Genomic DNA, 16147 nt, shown 5'->3' with positions numbered 1-16147 from the left:
AGTTCTGAACAAAGTGATTTAGGTGAAACTGTCCCTACCCATGGCAGTAGTGTAGGACTAGGTGACCTTTAAAGGCCCCTTCCAACCCTAACTGTTCTGAGATTCTATTATTCTGTGAAAATACTTGCTGGATCTTGCTCCAGATAAAAATCTTTCATCTCCTAAGGGATGAATTCCAAGCTGCAGAATAGCACAGTCATGAAAAACTGAAACATAACAACTCTAAAAATTGCCATACACAGTGAGGTGAAATGCATACTTCTTTTTTTTCTTTTTTTTTTACAATGTTTGCTTTTTACCAACATGGTGATTAAGGTATTGTTCATGTGTGGATAGAAATAGCTGTGTAAAACTGAGGTTACAAAGGATGAGATTAACAAGTAGAAAGAGAGAAACCTGAAGAGTCACTGGCTCCTGGGGGGCAGATAACCCAGCTGCTGGTCTTTAATTGACACTTAGCTAAACTGTGTGGCTCTCTCTTGATTGGACTGAGTATTTAGTCTGAATTATTAGTTTCCTAATATTTAGCAGCAGAACAGGAGCAGCCTTCCTTCCTTCCGCCACTTCCACTTCCTTCCTTCCACTTTCTGCCACTCATGATTGCCATGAATGTTAAGTGAAAAATTTTGCTTTGAGAAAATAATTTGGTACTTTTTCCCAGAGTATCCTGGTCCATCTGCCCCCCTGAGATTCACCACCAAAACTTCTTGTTCACAAAATTGTACATATCCTGAGACATGGGAATTTTGCCTCAGGCATCACTATTGAGACCTGTTTCACACACACTAGTAATAATTTCAAAATTTTTATTAGCATATAAAACCAATAGTATAAAAACACTGTCAAAATGTTTAAAAAATCCATTTTTATCTGACTTTTTAAAACATCAGCATGAATGATGTGTCTGATAACTGATGCTTTCTTCATTTGACATTAGTGCTGCATGCAATTTATTCCTTCTTCCAGAGATTGACTATATGCCTGGGTTGTTTAACATTTGAATTTCATCCTGCTGCAATACATTTTTTTATTAAACTTGTGTCTGGTTGAGGACAGGGATTAATTGTTAATAATTCTTCTGCATTCTTCTCTTGTACACACTGAAAAAAAAATTTTGATTCCTGTCAATTTTTTTATTTTGTGGTGAAATAGAAGGCTGTATGGACAGTCCTGACCATTACTGACATCAAAGGATTAAATATGTCTTGTTTGCTTTGCCTTGTGATTCCAATCACAAAAATATCTTCAAGCTTGGGGAACAGCACTCTTTTTATCAGTCTTTTAGGTATCCAGGCAAGTTCAAGCCAAAACTCATTTCCTTCTAGATCTGCTGCCTATCTCTTGCCCTTCTGACTGTCTCCTCATGAGCTTCTAAACAGTCCCACAGAACAGTCAAATCACCTTCACCAACAGAGGTCTAAAGTGCTACCACAAAGTGATAGCTCAATTACAGAATCACAGAATTATTAAGGCTGGGAAAAAAACCTCCAAGTGTATCGAGTCCAACCTTTGACCAATCACCACCCTGTCTGGATCAGATCTTGTTAAATTAGAGCCAATTTTATTTTAAAGTAATATAATTTTTAAAATTTGAATTAAATACATTTTTTAAAATACCAAATTACAATTTCAATATACAATAGAAGTAGCTGCTTCTAGACTCTGAATTTAGGTTTCCTCGGACATGATCCCTTTTTGCTTTTTTACCTGCTTCTTCAGGAACAGGAGGATGAAGTAGCAAGGAAGGAGAAAGATTTTGTTTTGTCCCTTCATCTCCTACTCAAAAGTAAAGGGTAAGTGGACCCTAATACTGAGCTTTGCAGTATTTGTGTCGGGGTACTTCAGCTGTCATACCTGAGTAGCTCTTGCTTTCTGGTTATATTTAGGATATACCTTGAAGGATGATGGCAGCCGGCTCTGATGCTGTCAGTGCCGTGCCCTCAAGGGTGGGACTGCCTGGCTCAGGATGTATGGACCAAGAGCAGGATGAGCTGCAGTCCCTGCTTGACGCTCCAGGAGGAATCCAAGGAGCTCGGTTTCACATGCAAACTCCTCAATTCTTTGGGGTTTGAATGCAACAAAGACAAGATTACCTCATTTGGAGAGGCTGGCACTTTGCGTGCACTTGCATTTGGAATGAATTCCAGAAAATGTGCAATATGTGGTATGGATATACTCTACAGTCCCACTGAAAAATTTTCATTACAGCAGCTACTGTCCCTATTCAGAAGTTATGGTGCCAAAGCCCAGTAGCCTTTCAGAATAATAATCATAGTATTTGGCTCTAAAGCTGTAGATTTACCAGGCTACTTTGTGTTACAAGACCAAATTGGTAAAGTGCTACAAGTATATTACACAAAGACAACAAAAGGAAAAAATATGCAAATCTTTACGTTGTCTGTAAAGACTGCTGGAATTTATATGTGTGAATTATTTTGCTGTCTATTGTAATCTACTCTGTGTTACGTTATTTCACTTTACTATTGCTGCTACTTATCTTATGCATACCACAAGTCCTACAATCCACCCAGGAAATGAAAGAAAAAATTCAATTGCTCCATAAAAAATAAGCTTTTCACTCAAGGAGAGCGCTTATTGTAACCATCCATACTTGTTGAAACACAGCAGTAAAAGTTGATTGAATGATGAATGAAATAAAGTCCCCTTTTTCCTCTCTTTCTATTTTGTCAAAATCTGTAGGAAGTTCTTTGAACTAAATGTAATTATTTCTTCTTCCAAGATACGTATCACGATCCTTTTCCTTTTTTAGGAAAATACAGATGCTGAAAATTAAAATATTTTCAAATCTAAGAGGCTACTCATGACTCGAACTTTAGATATTAGAGAAAAAAAAATGCAGTCTGTGTGATGCATCAGAAGGATGTTGAAGTTCTCAGCTTGTTGCCATGCAGGAGCATTTATGATTACTTCATAACCCACTGCTATTTTTCTCTCTTAGCAGGTTACCTTTGTCTTGAACGGCTCAATAAAGTTCCCTAGGGCACCACTAGACTGATTTGGATATTGCAAGTAAATAGGAAACATTTTCTAATTTCACATGTAATTTATCTATTTGTTATTCATATATTTCTTCATAAATATTGTCAAATTACATATCCAGATATGCAAATCTCTTTTAGTGGTTGTGATGCGGTTTTCTGTGGCTATTTTTGCATAATTTCATAATATTAAACAATTTTAATAATTTCAATATTAACAATGTATTATAGGACACAAACTGTGTTTGTATCATAAGTCACTAAACACGGCTGCTACTTCGTATTGCTTGAAATATTTTTCTCCATTGCATGGTTCATAAAGGAGAAGATTAAATCTACCTAAGACTAGACGTTACCTGTCTTTCATTTCAATAACTCAAATATTCTTTTTTTTTATTGCTACAGTAACCTTTTTTAGCAAATCACATTCTGTTGTGATACTGTGCAAGTTTGCAATATGCTCAAAAACATTCCACACGCATTTTCTTGAAATCCATCACAAAGCACTGTTTTGCCTGTTGCTTCTAACAAAGCCATTTATTTTACTAATAGTAAGGGGGTTGATGGAGAGAAAGAGAGACAGAAAGAATTATTGGTCCCTTTCATCTCCCTTGGTGAAGCCAGGCTAGAAATCTGTGAAAATCTGATTTTTTAAAAAATTCCATGGAACTGAAGATGATAATGGGGCTTCAAAGGCAAATCTCACAGCAATTTAATGATAGTCAGTTGAAAATCTAGAAAATTTTTAACTCAGCAATTTTGAGAAATTGACTGACTTGTGAATGGGAAATGGGGAAATAAATCCTGAGGGCTACTGAAAATTACATATTCAGGCAACTAGCTCAAGAATTTTCTGTATTTTTTTTGGTTTACAGACAAAATTGTCTGTAACTGAAGTACAGTGGGGGAAATTGCCTCTTTGACCTCTATGGTATTTTGATTAAATCCATGTGCACTTAGCTATGTCACAATAAGGTAGCATATCAGCTGGCTCAAGAAATAATAAGTGGAATTCATGTCTTCTGCAATTCTTCTGAAGTCAATAGTATTCTTCAATGGAAAGACTTGATCCAAGGAATTTCCTGACCTTTTGTTTTGTTGTTGTTGTTTCTTGGGGCTGGGAAACAGACAATAGATAAGCATTCAAAGGCAGATGGAAAAGAGCTACTGGCCTGCACAAAGCTGGCAGTGGCTCTTAGCACTGGGTGCAGAAAAGACAAAGAGCAAAATGTGCTGAGGGCAATTTTCAATGGACACTTTGACCCGATCAGACCCTTGTTGGTTTAGTGCTGACCCGGCCTGAGGTTTATAATCATCTGCCCAATGTGAGACAGCAGCTATCTTCATTTCAGGAGCATAAGTTTCTGAAAATATATTCCAGTACCAAGTCTCCTCCAAGAAAATAAGCTGAGCTGATTCTCTGTCCTGAATGCTTTCACTGTCTGACTGCTTCTTTCTTGCCTTGTGGACACTGAAATTAAAAAAAAAAAAACTCCTCCAAAGCCCCAAAGACTATCACTAGCAGCTGTCCTCCAGGGTTTTTACCTACACTTTGCCCATGTTTTCACCACTTCTGGGTAGAGAGGCAAAGGGGCCAGAAGGTGACGGCAACTGAATGCCATCAATTTGAAGGCAACACCCATCCAAGTATTTTGTCTGTGTAAGACGTGACTATGCCACAATCTCTGCTTTAGACTGATATCATTAAAGACAACCAGCCAAACCTGACTACAGGCAGCACCTCTGAGTGTGGTCCAGGTGCTGTTTTGCTTCACTTCAGCTGGAACATTCTTCCAAAGGCCAACCAAAAATTGTCAACCAAGATCTTGACTCCAAAGACATAAAATTTACATGTAAATTTTAATAGCTTTCACAACTTGAAAGTGAAACAGCTTTCTCATATATTTCACAACTCACTTTGGTTCAAAAATGTATGCTTATAGCAGTTCAAGCAGACAATCATTGTGTATATTTTGTATATATATATATATATGTATCTTTTGGAAAGCATTTTGATATCAAACTGAAGAAAAAAATTTTCTCTCTGAGCAACTTGACAAAAAAACTAGATTGTGTACCAACTCTGCCTCATCAAGCAGATTTCACCTTAAAGATTGGATTACGCATGGCATTCAATAGTGAGGATATGCCTGAAATGGTATAGCATATGTTGTATGACACTTACTTCAGTGCATTCTGTACCAAATCCATTAGACCTATGTCTGCCCACCAAACTAAGCACAGTGGGGATGCCAAGATGTAGGGACAAGATACAAGTTAAAACAGGCCACAGAGAGCACCTTTATCTTACATCATTCTCATTGCTCCTGGGTGTACATAAGCTATGGCTCAGCTGGGGGTGTAAATAGCTCTGAAATATGAAAGTCGATTTGAAAGGATTATATTGACCCTGCTTAATAGCAAAAGATGCTTCAAGCGCCTTTTGGTACAAACAATAAATAAATACATTATTACAATAGGAGGAAACACTGACCTCTGCTTGTGCTGGCTAGCATTTTCAACATGACTCTTGTACCTATTTCACTTTCTTCAAGTTTGTTTCTTTGCAAGAAATGTTTTGGTTTTTTAAGAAAGAACTCACTATATTAAACAGTTCTGTGAAAAATTCAGAAACTATGTGGATGGCCATCTGCCTCTGATTTTTGCGGGTGGGGAGGTGGGTTCTGGGTTTGGGTTGAGTTGGGTTGGGTTATTTGTTGCCCTATCCATTTTTTTTTCAGGTTTAGTAATTATAATATATTTTATAATCCATTTGTTTCCTATCCTTCGTCTTCATTCTTCTGGACAATACTGACAGTCTGCCAAACTAACTTGGCACAGACATTTGCAAGGCTGGAACTTGTAAGTACCTGTAAGTAGAGTTCTCTTTGTGCTTGAGCATTTTTTTAGTCAAGAGAGATAAGTGAATCTTCTGTCATTCACTGCCCAAGTCAAGAAACTACCCCATTACATTATATAGTTTAGAGTACATTCTTGCTGTGGAAAGGATTACTCACCAAAACTTTTTGCTTCCAGTCCAACAGAAGATATTTCATGCTGTGCAATTGCCCCTGAAGTCACACTGGTTACCTGGGGAGAACACGAGCTCAGCTGTGAGCAGCAAGGTAGGGTGAGGCTCATAGCAGCATATTCCCAAACAGGGAGACTTGGACTGAGATCCAGAGGTACAGAAGATATTGTAGCTTCCAAAGCTCTGAGACGTGATCATTTCTAGATTTTGCAGAACACCAACAGGACTGTTTGCATGCTAGATTATAGCCATTTTGGGTTTTCTCCAGCCATATATAAAGGGGTCATAGTCACCTCTACTGTTAAAACAGAATCTCTGTTAAAATTGGGCAGCTATGAAGCAGAAATTCACTTGCATCATCATTTTGTTTCTTCTCTCTGGGGATGAATCACTTCTCTGTGTGTTTTAGTGCAAGATTCACAGTGTTGTCCGGAAAAATGCTTGAAACTGCAGATTCTAGAGACCAGGTTTTTAATTATGTACTCATAATTTAGGGACATTGGTTTGCGGGGTTTTGCTGTGTTTACCAGACATACAGCACGTTGCTGTCAGGATGGGACTGAGAGGGGAAAGAAAGGCGTATCAAGAATTTTATGTTGAAAATTTCTATTTAAACAGATGAAATTTTATGGTCTCAAAATTTGTTTTGCAGTTTGGATGAAACCACCTCAAGCCTACAGGTCTTTTTCTTATTCCTATCTGTTCATCCCTCTAGTCCCAAACATAAATACTGTTGGCCAGTGTAAGTATATTTCAATTGCTCTGCCAGCGCTTCTTGTCAGATGTGTGATTCAGTCCCAAATTCAGCCTTAGCTGGAGCCAAAGAGCATAGAAAATCTAGAGTTATGAAACTATTCTTTTTTACAGCAGTCTAAAGAGGCATTTTAAAGGAAGATAAGGTTAAAGCCTTTATATCTGTACTTATCTTTGATATTCACAATTGACTCAAGTTGTTAAAACTCAGTTTTCTGTGCTCTGTTTAACACATAAAATATTTTTGCTTGCTATTTGGATTTTTCTTTATTCATTTCTTGAACTTCCATAGGACCTTAAAACTGAAATTAACCTGTCTGAACTGCAGGGACGTTGCTTGTTAGTGGGCCAAATAAAATACTGCAACTAACCACAAATACTGATTTAATGCAAAATTGATTTTAAAAACGCTGTGTTGGTTGGTTTTCAGGGATTTGATTAGGTTGGGTTTTTCCTAAATTGGAGTGGAAATTAAATTAAGAATTTGAAAATCACAGTACAGAAACAAAAAGCTCTATATTTTAAAGCAGGTCGTTTCCTCCACATTATAAATTTTATTGCAAAGGAGAAAAAAAAAAAAAAAAAAAAAGGGAGGGAAGGCAACAGAAGTAGGGAGAACGTTAAACTGTTCAGAGAAACAGTCCCACGGAGTTCTGGGCTGGTTCTTCCGTCGTGGCCGGTGCAGGGAAGAAGGAGGGGGATGCTGTGGAGCCGCCCCGGCTCTGGAGTCTCGGGGCGCGGCCCGTGTGGCCGTGCCACGGTCCGGAGGGAGGCCGACGTGAGCGGCTGCTGGCGCGGGCGCCGGGACAGCGATGCCCGCGCTGTGCTGGCGGGGCCCGGCGCCGTGCCCAGCGCCGTGCCCGGGGAAGGAGCGGGCGGAGACCGCGCGGGGAAGCAGGGGCAGCGCTGGGCAGGAAAGGGCGCGTCCCGCCCGAGGCAGCTGCGCTTCCAGGCTCCGGGACTCCCAAGGGAGAGCCTGGGGTAAGATGGCCCGGGCACGGGTGCCCTGGTACCCCCGCCATCCGCAGCCGGCCCAGCGGGTATAGCGAGCTCGGAAGGGGCACCCCTCTGGTTGCCCCGTCTCTGTACCGCGCTTCCAGGTCCTGCGCCTCTCGGCGAAGTCGGGTGGCCCTGTCCCGTCCCATCCCGCCGCGCAGCCAGGAACCAGCCCCGCGGAGCAGCGGGGACCCTGCGCGGCCTGTCTGTCTGTCATGCGGGACCGGGGGGCGGCCACGCAGTCCCAGCTGAGAGCGCTGCCGCGGAGTTTACAGGAAGCTTTACGAAGAAAAAAAATATTTGGAAAAAGGCAAAACGTGGAGGAGCCGAGGTGAAGTCGGCAGGATTCAAGGAAGGATTCCCTGAGAGGAGCAAGCCCCTCCTGCGCTGGTCGCAGCAGCAGCAATGCCCCCGCACCGCCGGCGCTCACGGGCGCTCCTTGCCCCGCTCCTTGCCCCGCCTCTGCCCAGGCCCACCCGCGGAGCGCCGCGCTCCCAAAGTCACCGGGCACCTGAGTGAGTACTCCGGAGAAGTTTCGTCTCCCTAATCGCTCTAGGCTAACTCCTCTGACACTCCGACACTTGGAGAACATCTAGGACGCGTGTAGTTAGGAGTGATCAAAGAAGAGATAAGATCAAAGATCACTTTAATTGCGAAAATGAGGCCAAATAAGATTTTCAGAAAACCAGCTACATATCGGGGGTTGTCAAAAGCACTATTTTCGTTTAATGTAAGCGGTTGAAGTTCAGAAATTACTGGACACTTACATTCACGTGACACACATATTTCACATTCCCTTTTACTTACAAGCAACACGGATTGCACAAAAATAAACAGGAAAAATATATATATGTATATATATATATATTTGGTCAAGCATTCATTCCAGGCGACCCGTCGCAGGGGCGAGCGGCAGCCGGCCCAGTGCCGGTGTCCGGCCCGGCGCCTTTCCCTCCTTCCCGGGCCGAAGGCGAGCCCAGCTCCCGGCCGCAGCCGGAGGGAAAGGCGGGGGCAGCGGAGGGGCAGGGGGGCTTTGCGGCGGGCAGGCAGCCCTGCCCCAGCCCCGGGCAGGCGGGGAAGGGCAAGTACACCGGGCTTCCCGGGACCGAGCAGCGGGGCTAGCGGCACAGGGGGTACTCTTTGCGGACGGAGGCTTGCAGAGCCGTCCCAGGGACCGGCCAGGTTAGCAAGGAGAGCCCTCAGGACGCTGCCTGCTTCTCGCCGTGGCTCTCAGACCTTCTCACATTGGAAGGTCGTGCTTACCCCCGCCAGGGCTCGCCCGGAGGAGGAAAGAGCCTGTCCCTTCCCAGTCTGCGGCGAGATGCTGCTTTTCCCCACCTGCGACTGCCGCTGGTTGATGCTCTCGGCCCCTCCCCTACTGCCACGGAGCACATGGCAATGTTTTGGTTGATAGGTTTGGATCATTTTGTTGTTGTTTGTCGTTCTTTTTTTTTTTTCTTTTTCATTTTTTTTTTTTCCTCCCGAGCAAATGTGCCGCAGCTGACTGACTCCGAAGAAACCGCAACGTCTCAGGAGAAACTTTCAAGCGGCTTAAGGAAGGGAAAAAAAAAAAAAAAAAAAAAAAAAAAAAAGAGGAAGAAAGAGAAAGAAACGCTACTTCACAGGCTGCTTACACTCCCTGTGCCGTTGCGTGCGCGGTGTACTCAGGGACAGTCGCATGGCGCCAAGCCTTTCCTTGCTGGGAAACACTCGGTCCAAGGCATTTAAAAAAAATAATCCCCATAAATCTCCATATATAATGAGGCGTGCGGTTGGGGTTTTAAGTCCCATAATTTCCCTGTGTTGTAACAAAGGGAACCCCGGTGAACTGGCAGGTCCTAGCATACCAGGATGGCTGTCAGGCACACGTAACACAGACGGGGACGTTGCTGTAAGTACTTTTCAACGTTACTAAACACGGGCGGTTTTCCCCCAAGAACATCCACTTGAGGGTTTCACAAACAGGGAAGCAACGCGCCCAAAGCTCCTTCCTAGGCTCGAGGAGTCGCCTTCAGCCTCCATACTCACACCCCCAGACCGAGGTCGGACCCAGTCCACTGCCGTCGCCTCGTAAATCCAAGAATAATCCCCGACACGGCGGTTTCCTGCATAGGGTGGTTTTGTTTTACCGATGCTACTCGGGCAGACACTATGGTTTACAGCCACCACAAGCAACGACCTGCAAACCCTAAGTCTACCCAGAATGATGGAGAGTGGGAGGGAGGCGGGAGCGCCGGGAGGGACGAGGGCGGCCGCGGAGCCCTCCCGGGCCGGGCGTCCCCGGTCGTTCCCAGCCGAGCCCCGCCGTGCCCGCAGGGCTTGTCCGGCGGGCGCCAAGCGAGGGAGCGGGGGTGCCGGATCCCCCGCCCTTGGCGAGGGTGTGCAGGGGCTGGGAGGGGGTACACTGCTGCTCGGGGCAGGCGCGGGGGGAAGTAACGGGATCCCATTGCCCCGTCCCGGAGTGGCGGGCTTCACTGCCGGCAAAATTTGCACTTGATAATTTTCTTAAAAGCACTTTGGAAGTCTTTGTTGAAATAGGCATAGATAATGGGGTTGAGAAGGGAGTTGGAGTAGCCCAGCCAGTTGATGACTGCCCCCAGCCACTCGGGCATGTAGCACTTACTGTCACAAAAGGGCAGGACCAGGGCCACGATGAAGAACGGCAGCCAGCAGAGGATAAAGGTGCCCATAATGATGCCTAGGGTCTTGACAGTCTTCCTCTCCCGGGACAGAGCCATTCTGCGTTTGGCTTCCGTGTTCTTCTCGTTGCGCCTCTCGAAAGAGGGCGGTGGTGGGGAGCCGCACGCCTCGCTGGGCAGCGGCAGGTGAGTCTTGGAGGAACTGTTGCAGTGCTGGACCTCGATGATCTCCAGGGCGGTCCCGTCCCGGCCCTGCCGCACCGCGCCGTTGACACAAGCGCCGGGCTTGGGCTCTACAGTCCGCCGCCAGCCCTTGCCGGGTTCCCCGTAGCCTTTCTTCACGGTGGCCGGAGAGAGGGTGAGGCAGGTGTCGGCGATTTTTTTCTTCTCTGCTTTCTTTACTGTCTTGCGGATCCTAAAGCGTGCCGCCTTGAAGATGCGACCGTAGAGCACCAGCATGAGAAGAAGCGGAATGTAGAAGGCGCCGAAGGTGGAGTAGATGGTGTACCCGTGGTCCTTGCTGATGGTGCAGGCGTCGGGGTTCGAGCGGTCCTCCGGCGTCCTCCAGCCCAGCATGGGCGGGATGGATATCAAGAAGCCGATAAGCCAGGTCAGGCTGATGAGCACGGCCGCCCGCCGGGGAGTTCGCTTGTTCACATAGTCAATGGGGTCCGTGATGGCCCAGTACCTGTCCAAAGCGATGGCGCACAGGTGCAGGATAGACGAGGTGCAGCAAAGCACGTCCAGGGAGATGAAGATGTCGCAGGTGACCTGCCCCAGCGTCCACTTGTTCAGCACCTGGTAGAGGGCCGCCATGGGCAGCACCAGCACGGACACCATGAGGTCGGTGACGGCCAGCGAGCCGATCAAATAGTTGGCCACGGTTTGCAGGGAGCGCTCCAGGGCGATGGCTGCGATCACGCAGGCGTTGCCGCTCACGGCGCACAGGATAAGCGTGCCCAGGAGCAGGGAGGTCAGCACCTGGTAGCCTAGGGTCATCTCGGCGAGGCCGGGGCCGCTTGTCCCCTCGGGGGAGCGCGCTGGGGAGGTAGTATTGTTGGCCACATCCATGCCGGCGGGGGGTGGGGGGGTCGCTTCAGGAGACAGACATGGGAAGAGATGCCGGTCACTTGTGCGCTCCCCTGGCAGGACGCATCGGCGCCCCGTGCGGTTTCGCCACGCCGGGCACCCCCCGATCCACCACCCCTCCCTCCCCTATATAGCGCGGCGGGAGGCGGCCGAAGCTCGGAGGACGGCGGCTGGCGGAGCCGCCCCGCGCCCGCCCATCCCCGCCGCCCCTGCCCAGCGCGCAGCCCCGCACGGCGGGGACGGCCCTCCTGCCGCCGCTTGCCCAGTTCTGCCCCTCGCTCCGCCGCTCACCCGGGCTGCTCCCCCTTGCTCTGCCTCTCCTCGCTTCTCCCTGCCCTCCCTCCCTCCTTACTCTCGTCTCTCCCCGTCCCCCTCCCCTCCTCCCTTTCCGCGGTGGGCTCGCTGGGTCGCCATTGTCGGGTGGGCGCAGATGTTATTCCCGTGTCGTTTGCAGGGACACCGCAGATAAATTCCCTACGCCTCCCCCCCCCCCCCCCCCCACCCTCCGCCCTTTACAAATCGCTCCCCAGCTCCGCGCCCGGCAGCGCTGGCTCTGGGCTGCCCCTCAGGACCAGCTCCGGGGGCAGCGCAGAGCGGGGAGGGCCCAGGGCGCTCTGCGAGCGGGCACCGCCGCTGCGGCGGGGGCAGCGCTCCCCGGGCTGCCCGGGGCCGGCGGCGCTGGAGGTGCCGATCGCCACCTGCAGGCAGCGCTGCCCGCCCGAGGGCGCGGCTGCGGGGCTCGGCCGGGCGGGACAGGACAGGACAGGGCGGGCCAGGCCGTGACGCTCGGCCCGGCCCGGCCCGGCCGCCGCAGCGAGCTGCCAGGCTGCCCGGGGAGCGGCGCCGGCCGTGCGGGAGCGCGGGAGGGACCCGTGAGCAGCCCGGGCCCTGTACAGCTCCCGCTGATCAGCGCTGATGCAGCGATGGAAGCCCAGCTGGCGATGGTTCGTGCCCTCGGCCCTGCGGCTGCCGGCCCGCCCGCCCAGCCCCCCGCAGGACGGCAGCGTTGCCCCCCGGCCCTTCCGACGGGCGAGTTGCGGTACGGCACGCTAGAGAAACGACTGTCCTCTCACGAGAGTAACAGCGGCGACAGCAGCAAAAAGAAGTAGTAAAAATTACTAAAGAAATCCCAAAACAAAAAACGTTGTAGGTTGTAGTTCAGTCCGATAGGAGGGGAAACGCTGTATCTGAAAGTGAAGTGAGAAATGTATTAGTGAGAATAATCTTAAATAAAGAGTGTCAGATTGGCATATCATAAACAATTCAGTTATTATCCAGTAAATAGAACTAACAGTTGCAAACCTGGGAAGAATCTGTTACAAAAAAAAAAAGGGGGAAAAAAAAAAAAAAAGTGGTGATGTTTGTAGGCTTCACTCTCCGTGAAAGGCAAACAAAAGTTTTCCAACACACCTCTGTAATAGATTTTCTACTGTCTTCCAGCTCAGTATTTTTAGTGATCTTTCATTCTGCTCTGTAATTCTGCCATCAAGTTCGGTAAATGCAAAAAGCCAAACAACTGCTTAACAGGAAGATTTTCTGATTCTAACTTGATCAAGCTTGAGATGAGGTTTACAGAGTCTGCTTTGCGCAGCTTCAGGTGTCCTTCACCGTCTCTCAGTGAACAATTCAAGTTGAATTTGCAGCTTCAAAACACTTGGACAGTTTCCAGCCAGTTCCTTTTTACGAGGGCTCGAGACTGCAATTCCCTGCCCCTAGGCTTGCGATCCCCTCTGTGAATGACCAAAGCATGGAGATTAGCTGGATTAGCAGATCAGAGCTGTACCCTTGCATGCCTTTTGTCTCGCACTAACATTTACAAGGTCTGTGTTCTACTGAATGAAGACTTAATGCTGTTGAGACACAGACGAAATGTAATCGATAGGTAAGTATGCATTACGGCTTCACTATCAACACCTATTTTCTTTTTAATGTCAACTCAAATGCATGGCATGGTTGACTTCTAAGCAACTACCTCTTTCAAGAGTGTTTTCCTTCCTCGAAATCAAAGTTTGTGCTTCTTGCTGTTTACTATCAGCCAAAATAAAATAAAATAAAATAAAATAAAATAAAATAAAATAAAATAAAATAAAATAAAATAAAATAAAATAAAATAAAATAAAATAAAATAAAATAAAATAAAATAGAAATGCAAGTCTAGGAGGCAAGGAAATTTCACCCAACTTTCTTGTATGATGGTGGACAAGTCATTAGCCTAATTAGATTATCTTGAAATTAGCATTTCAAAGCCACAGGGGACGCAGGCTCTTGGGGAAACTGTTTCCAGAAATGTTTTGTGCTGACATAGCCAAGTGAAGTCAATCCCAGACACATTTTGGCGAGAAACTCAATGAGAAAAGGTTGACAGGGTCCTTTTTCAACTGAAAATTTTTAAATCAGCTTTAATTTTTTAATTTTTTTCAGGGTTTGAAGGTCATTTCTCTCCGAATTAAACTAAGAAGCAATTTAGGCAACTGGGGATGAAGGGGAGTAGGAGGTGGAAGATGTAGAAGAAGGGAAAATTCACTCTTTTGATCTGAGAGTGTCTTTAATCCTAAGCATTTTAAGACCAAAATTCCACTAAAACTTTTAAGAAACTAAATGATTTCCTAATGTCTTTAGATAACCTAGGTAAAGTACCTAGGGAAATTCTTAAGGAAAACCATATCCTCATACAATCCACCTTGATCTGAGAGTAAATGAAAACTTAACAAGCCTTAAAAAGTCAAAATAAAACACTAATATTATTCAGTTAAGATACAGCTGCAGCAAACAAGGGTGTCTTCAGTAAGTACAAAAAGAAAAGTATTAACAATGGTGTCAAAACAGTCTTTTCTGAGCAATTTCATTCCACACTTTTCAAGAATAGAAAAGGAGAGGCTACATATTCTTGATGCTCTCAGACTATGACTGGATTACCTGTTCGTCAAAGTAAAACTGAAATGCCACAAGTCACTCGCAACTTTTTGTTCCTGTGGTTGCGTATTACACTTTGGTTTGAAAAGGATATGAACCTTGGGTTTGTTTTTTTAACTTTTCACCATGATAAAAACAGTATTTGTGATATTCAAGAAATTATATTCCAGTAATACTTTCAAAATAAAAGGGTCAAGGACCTAGGGAGAGAAGGAAATTAATTATTTCAGGTCACTGAAACTGATAGAGTGCGTACAGTTTTCTGTGAGAGAAGCTCCAAAATGGTGAAAGGAAGCGTGTAACCGAAGGTAACCTATAGCACCTTCTTCAATTTTCTATTTAGGCATCTTGTAAGTGTAGTCAAAAGGAATTCTTACTACTCCACACAGCTGAAAACCTTCTGAGAAACAGCTGTAACTTTAAAATACAGAGAAGCAAACAGGAACTTAATGTCTGAAGTGGCTGTATCATTTAAATACATCCTCTTCACACAAGGACATGCATTTCACCATAAGATCCACTTCAGGATATCTGCTCCCACATTTCATAAAGCACAAAATATTTTGCAGTAGTTTAAAAAATTTATGCTTTCTCCTGTAAAAAAACCAAAATATATTAGAAGATTACTGAAAATCTTAAGGCCAAAGCTAGTGTTGTAACTGGATGGCTCTCAGCCAAGCTATTCTGGAGCAAAATTAGTCTAGATTTGGTAAACTGTTTAGTCCTGACTTTGTGCACAAGATGAATCAGCTAGGAAACTAAGTGACTTTTGCTAGCAGTAGTAGAGCTGTTCCCTGTGTCCTGTCTCTGGATATAGCTAGTTTGTGAAATCCTGGATAGTCAAACTTGTACTTCTAAACAGGATAAAGAATTAATGAATCCTACTATTAGTCTAGTCAGAGTAAATACACTGCAAAGCCAGTACAATAACACAACAAGAAAGCATAAATTTTCAACTTCTAATCACCTTTTGCCATTTTAATATTTTTTCCTCTTTTAGAGCAAGAAAATGGCCTGGATAATTGCCCACGAAGCCTTGTCCAGCCAGCCAAGAGCTGGCAACCTATGGCCCACTAGGATCTGTGCAGTGATGAGACATTCCTGTGGTCCTGTAAGAATCACCCGGGGTCTAACAGAGGCTACAGCATGAGCACATCACTCAGCTTCAGCGCTGAGTTAAGTGCTGCCAAGTGCTGAGATATCTCTCAAGCTGCTCCTCAACAATCCCAGTTCTGCAAACACACAACATTGGCACCCGAGGTCAGGCCTGGAAGATCTGTTAGCTCCATGCCAGACATGTCTGAGCAGCAGTGCTGCTCCATGGCTCTGAGATGTCTCGAGGATGGGTTCACAGCTGGGTTCACATGCTGCTATTTCAGCTTCAGGTGGCTCTGCACCAAAGCCAGTCAGATTTCTGTTCCCTCTTTATTGCATACTTAGAAGCAGATCAGTAATCTGGGCCTGTCAACCCAGAGGAATAATTTGTAAGAAACAGGAAAAACTACCATCTCAGAATGCTGAAATGCCTGTCTATCTTTTTCTCCCATAGTATGGACCATATTTATACCACTTGACACTGCCATAATAGAAAACCGTGGGCTGATGGTAAGTTCCTGTGTCCTATTCTCTTTCCATTCTGCTGCCTCACAGTAAACTTACTGCCTTACTACTTACAACCTTATGGTCATCATTTTTATTAGACAGATACTAATTATTTATGACTTACA

General features: G+C 45.8%; 1 protein-coding gene across 1 annotated transcript; it reads right to left on the bottom strand.

The window, feature by feature from the left end:
• Positions 1-10250: 10250 nt before the first annotated feature.
• Positions 10251-11489, bottom strand: HTR1A (5-hydroxytryptamine receptor 1A). The gene has a single exon (XM_059492703.1). It carries the CDS (start codon positions 11487-11489, stop codon positions 10251-10253), a length of 1239 nt encoding a protein of 412 aa, XP_059348686.1.
• Positions 11490-16147: the final 4658 nt, after the last annotated feature.

Source organism: Ammospiza nelsoni, chromosome Z (genome assembly GCF_027579445.1).
Source record: "Ammospiza nelsoni isolate bAmmNel1 chromosome Z, bAmmNel1.pri, whole genome shotgun sequence".
In the NCBI taxonomy this organism is placed as follows: Eukaryota; Metazoa; Chordata; class Aves; order Passeriformes; family Passerellidae; genus Ammospiza; species Ammospiza nelsoni.
This window is presented reverse-complemented; position numbering and strand designations above follow the sequence as displayed.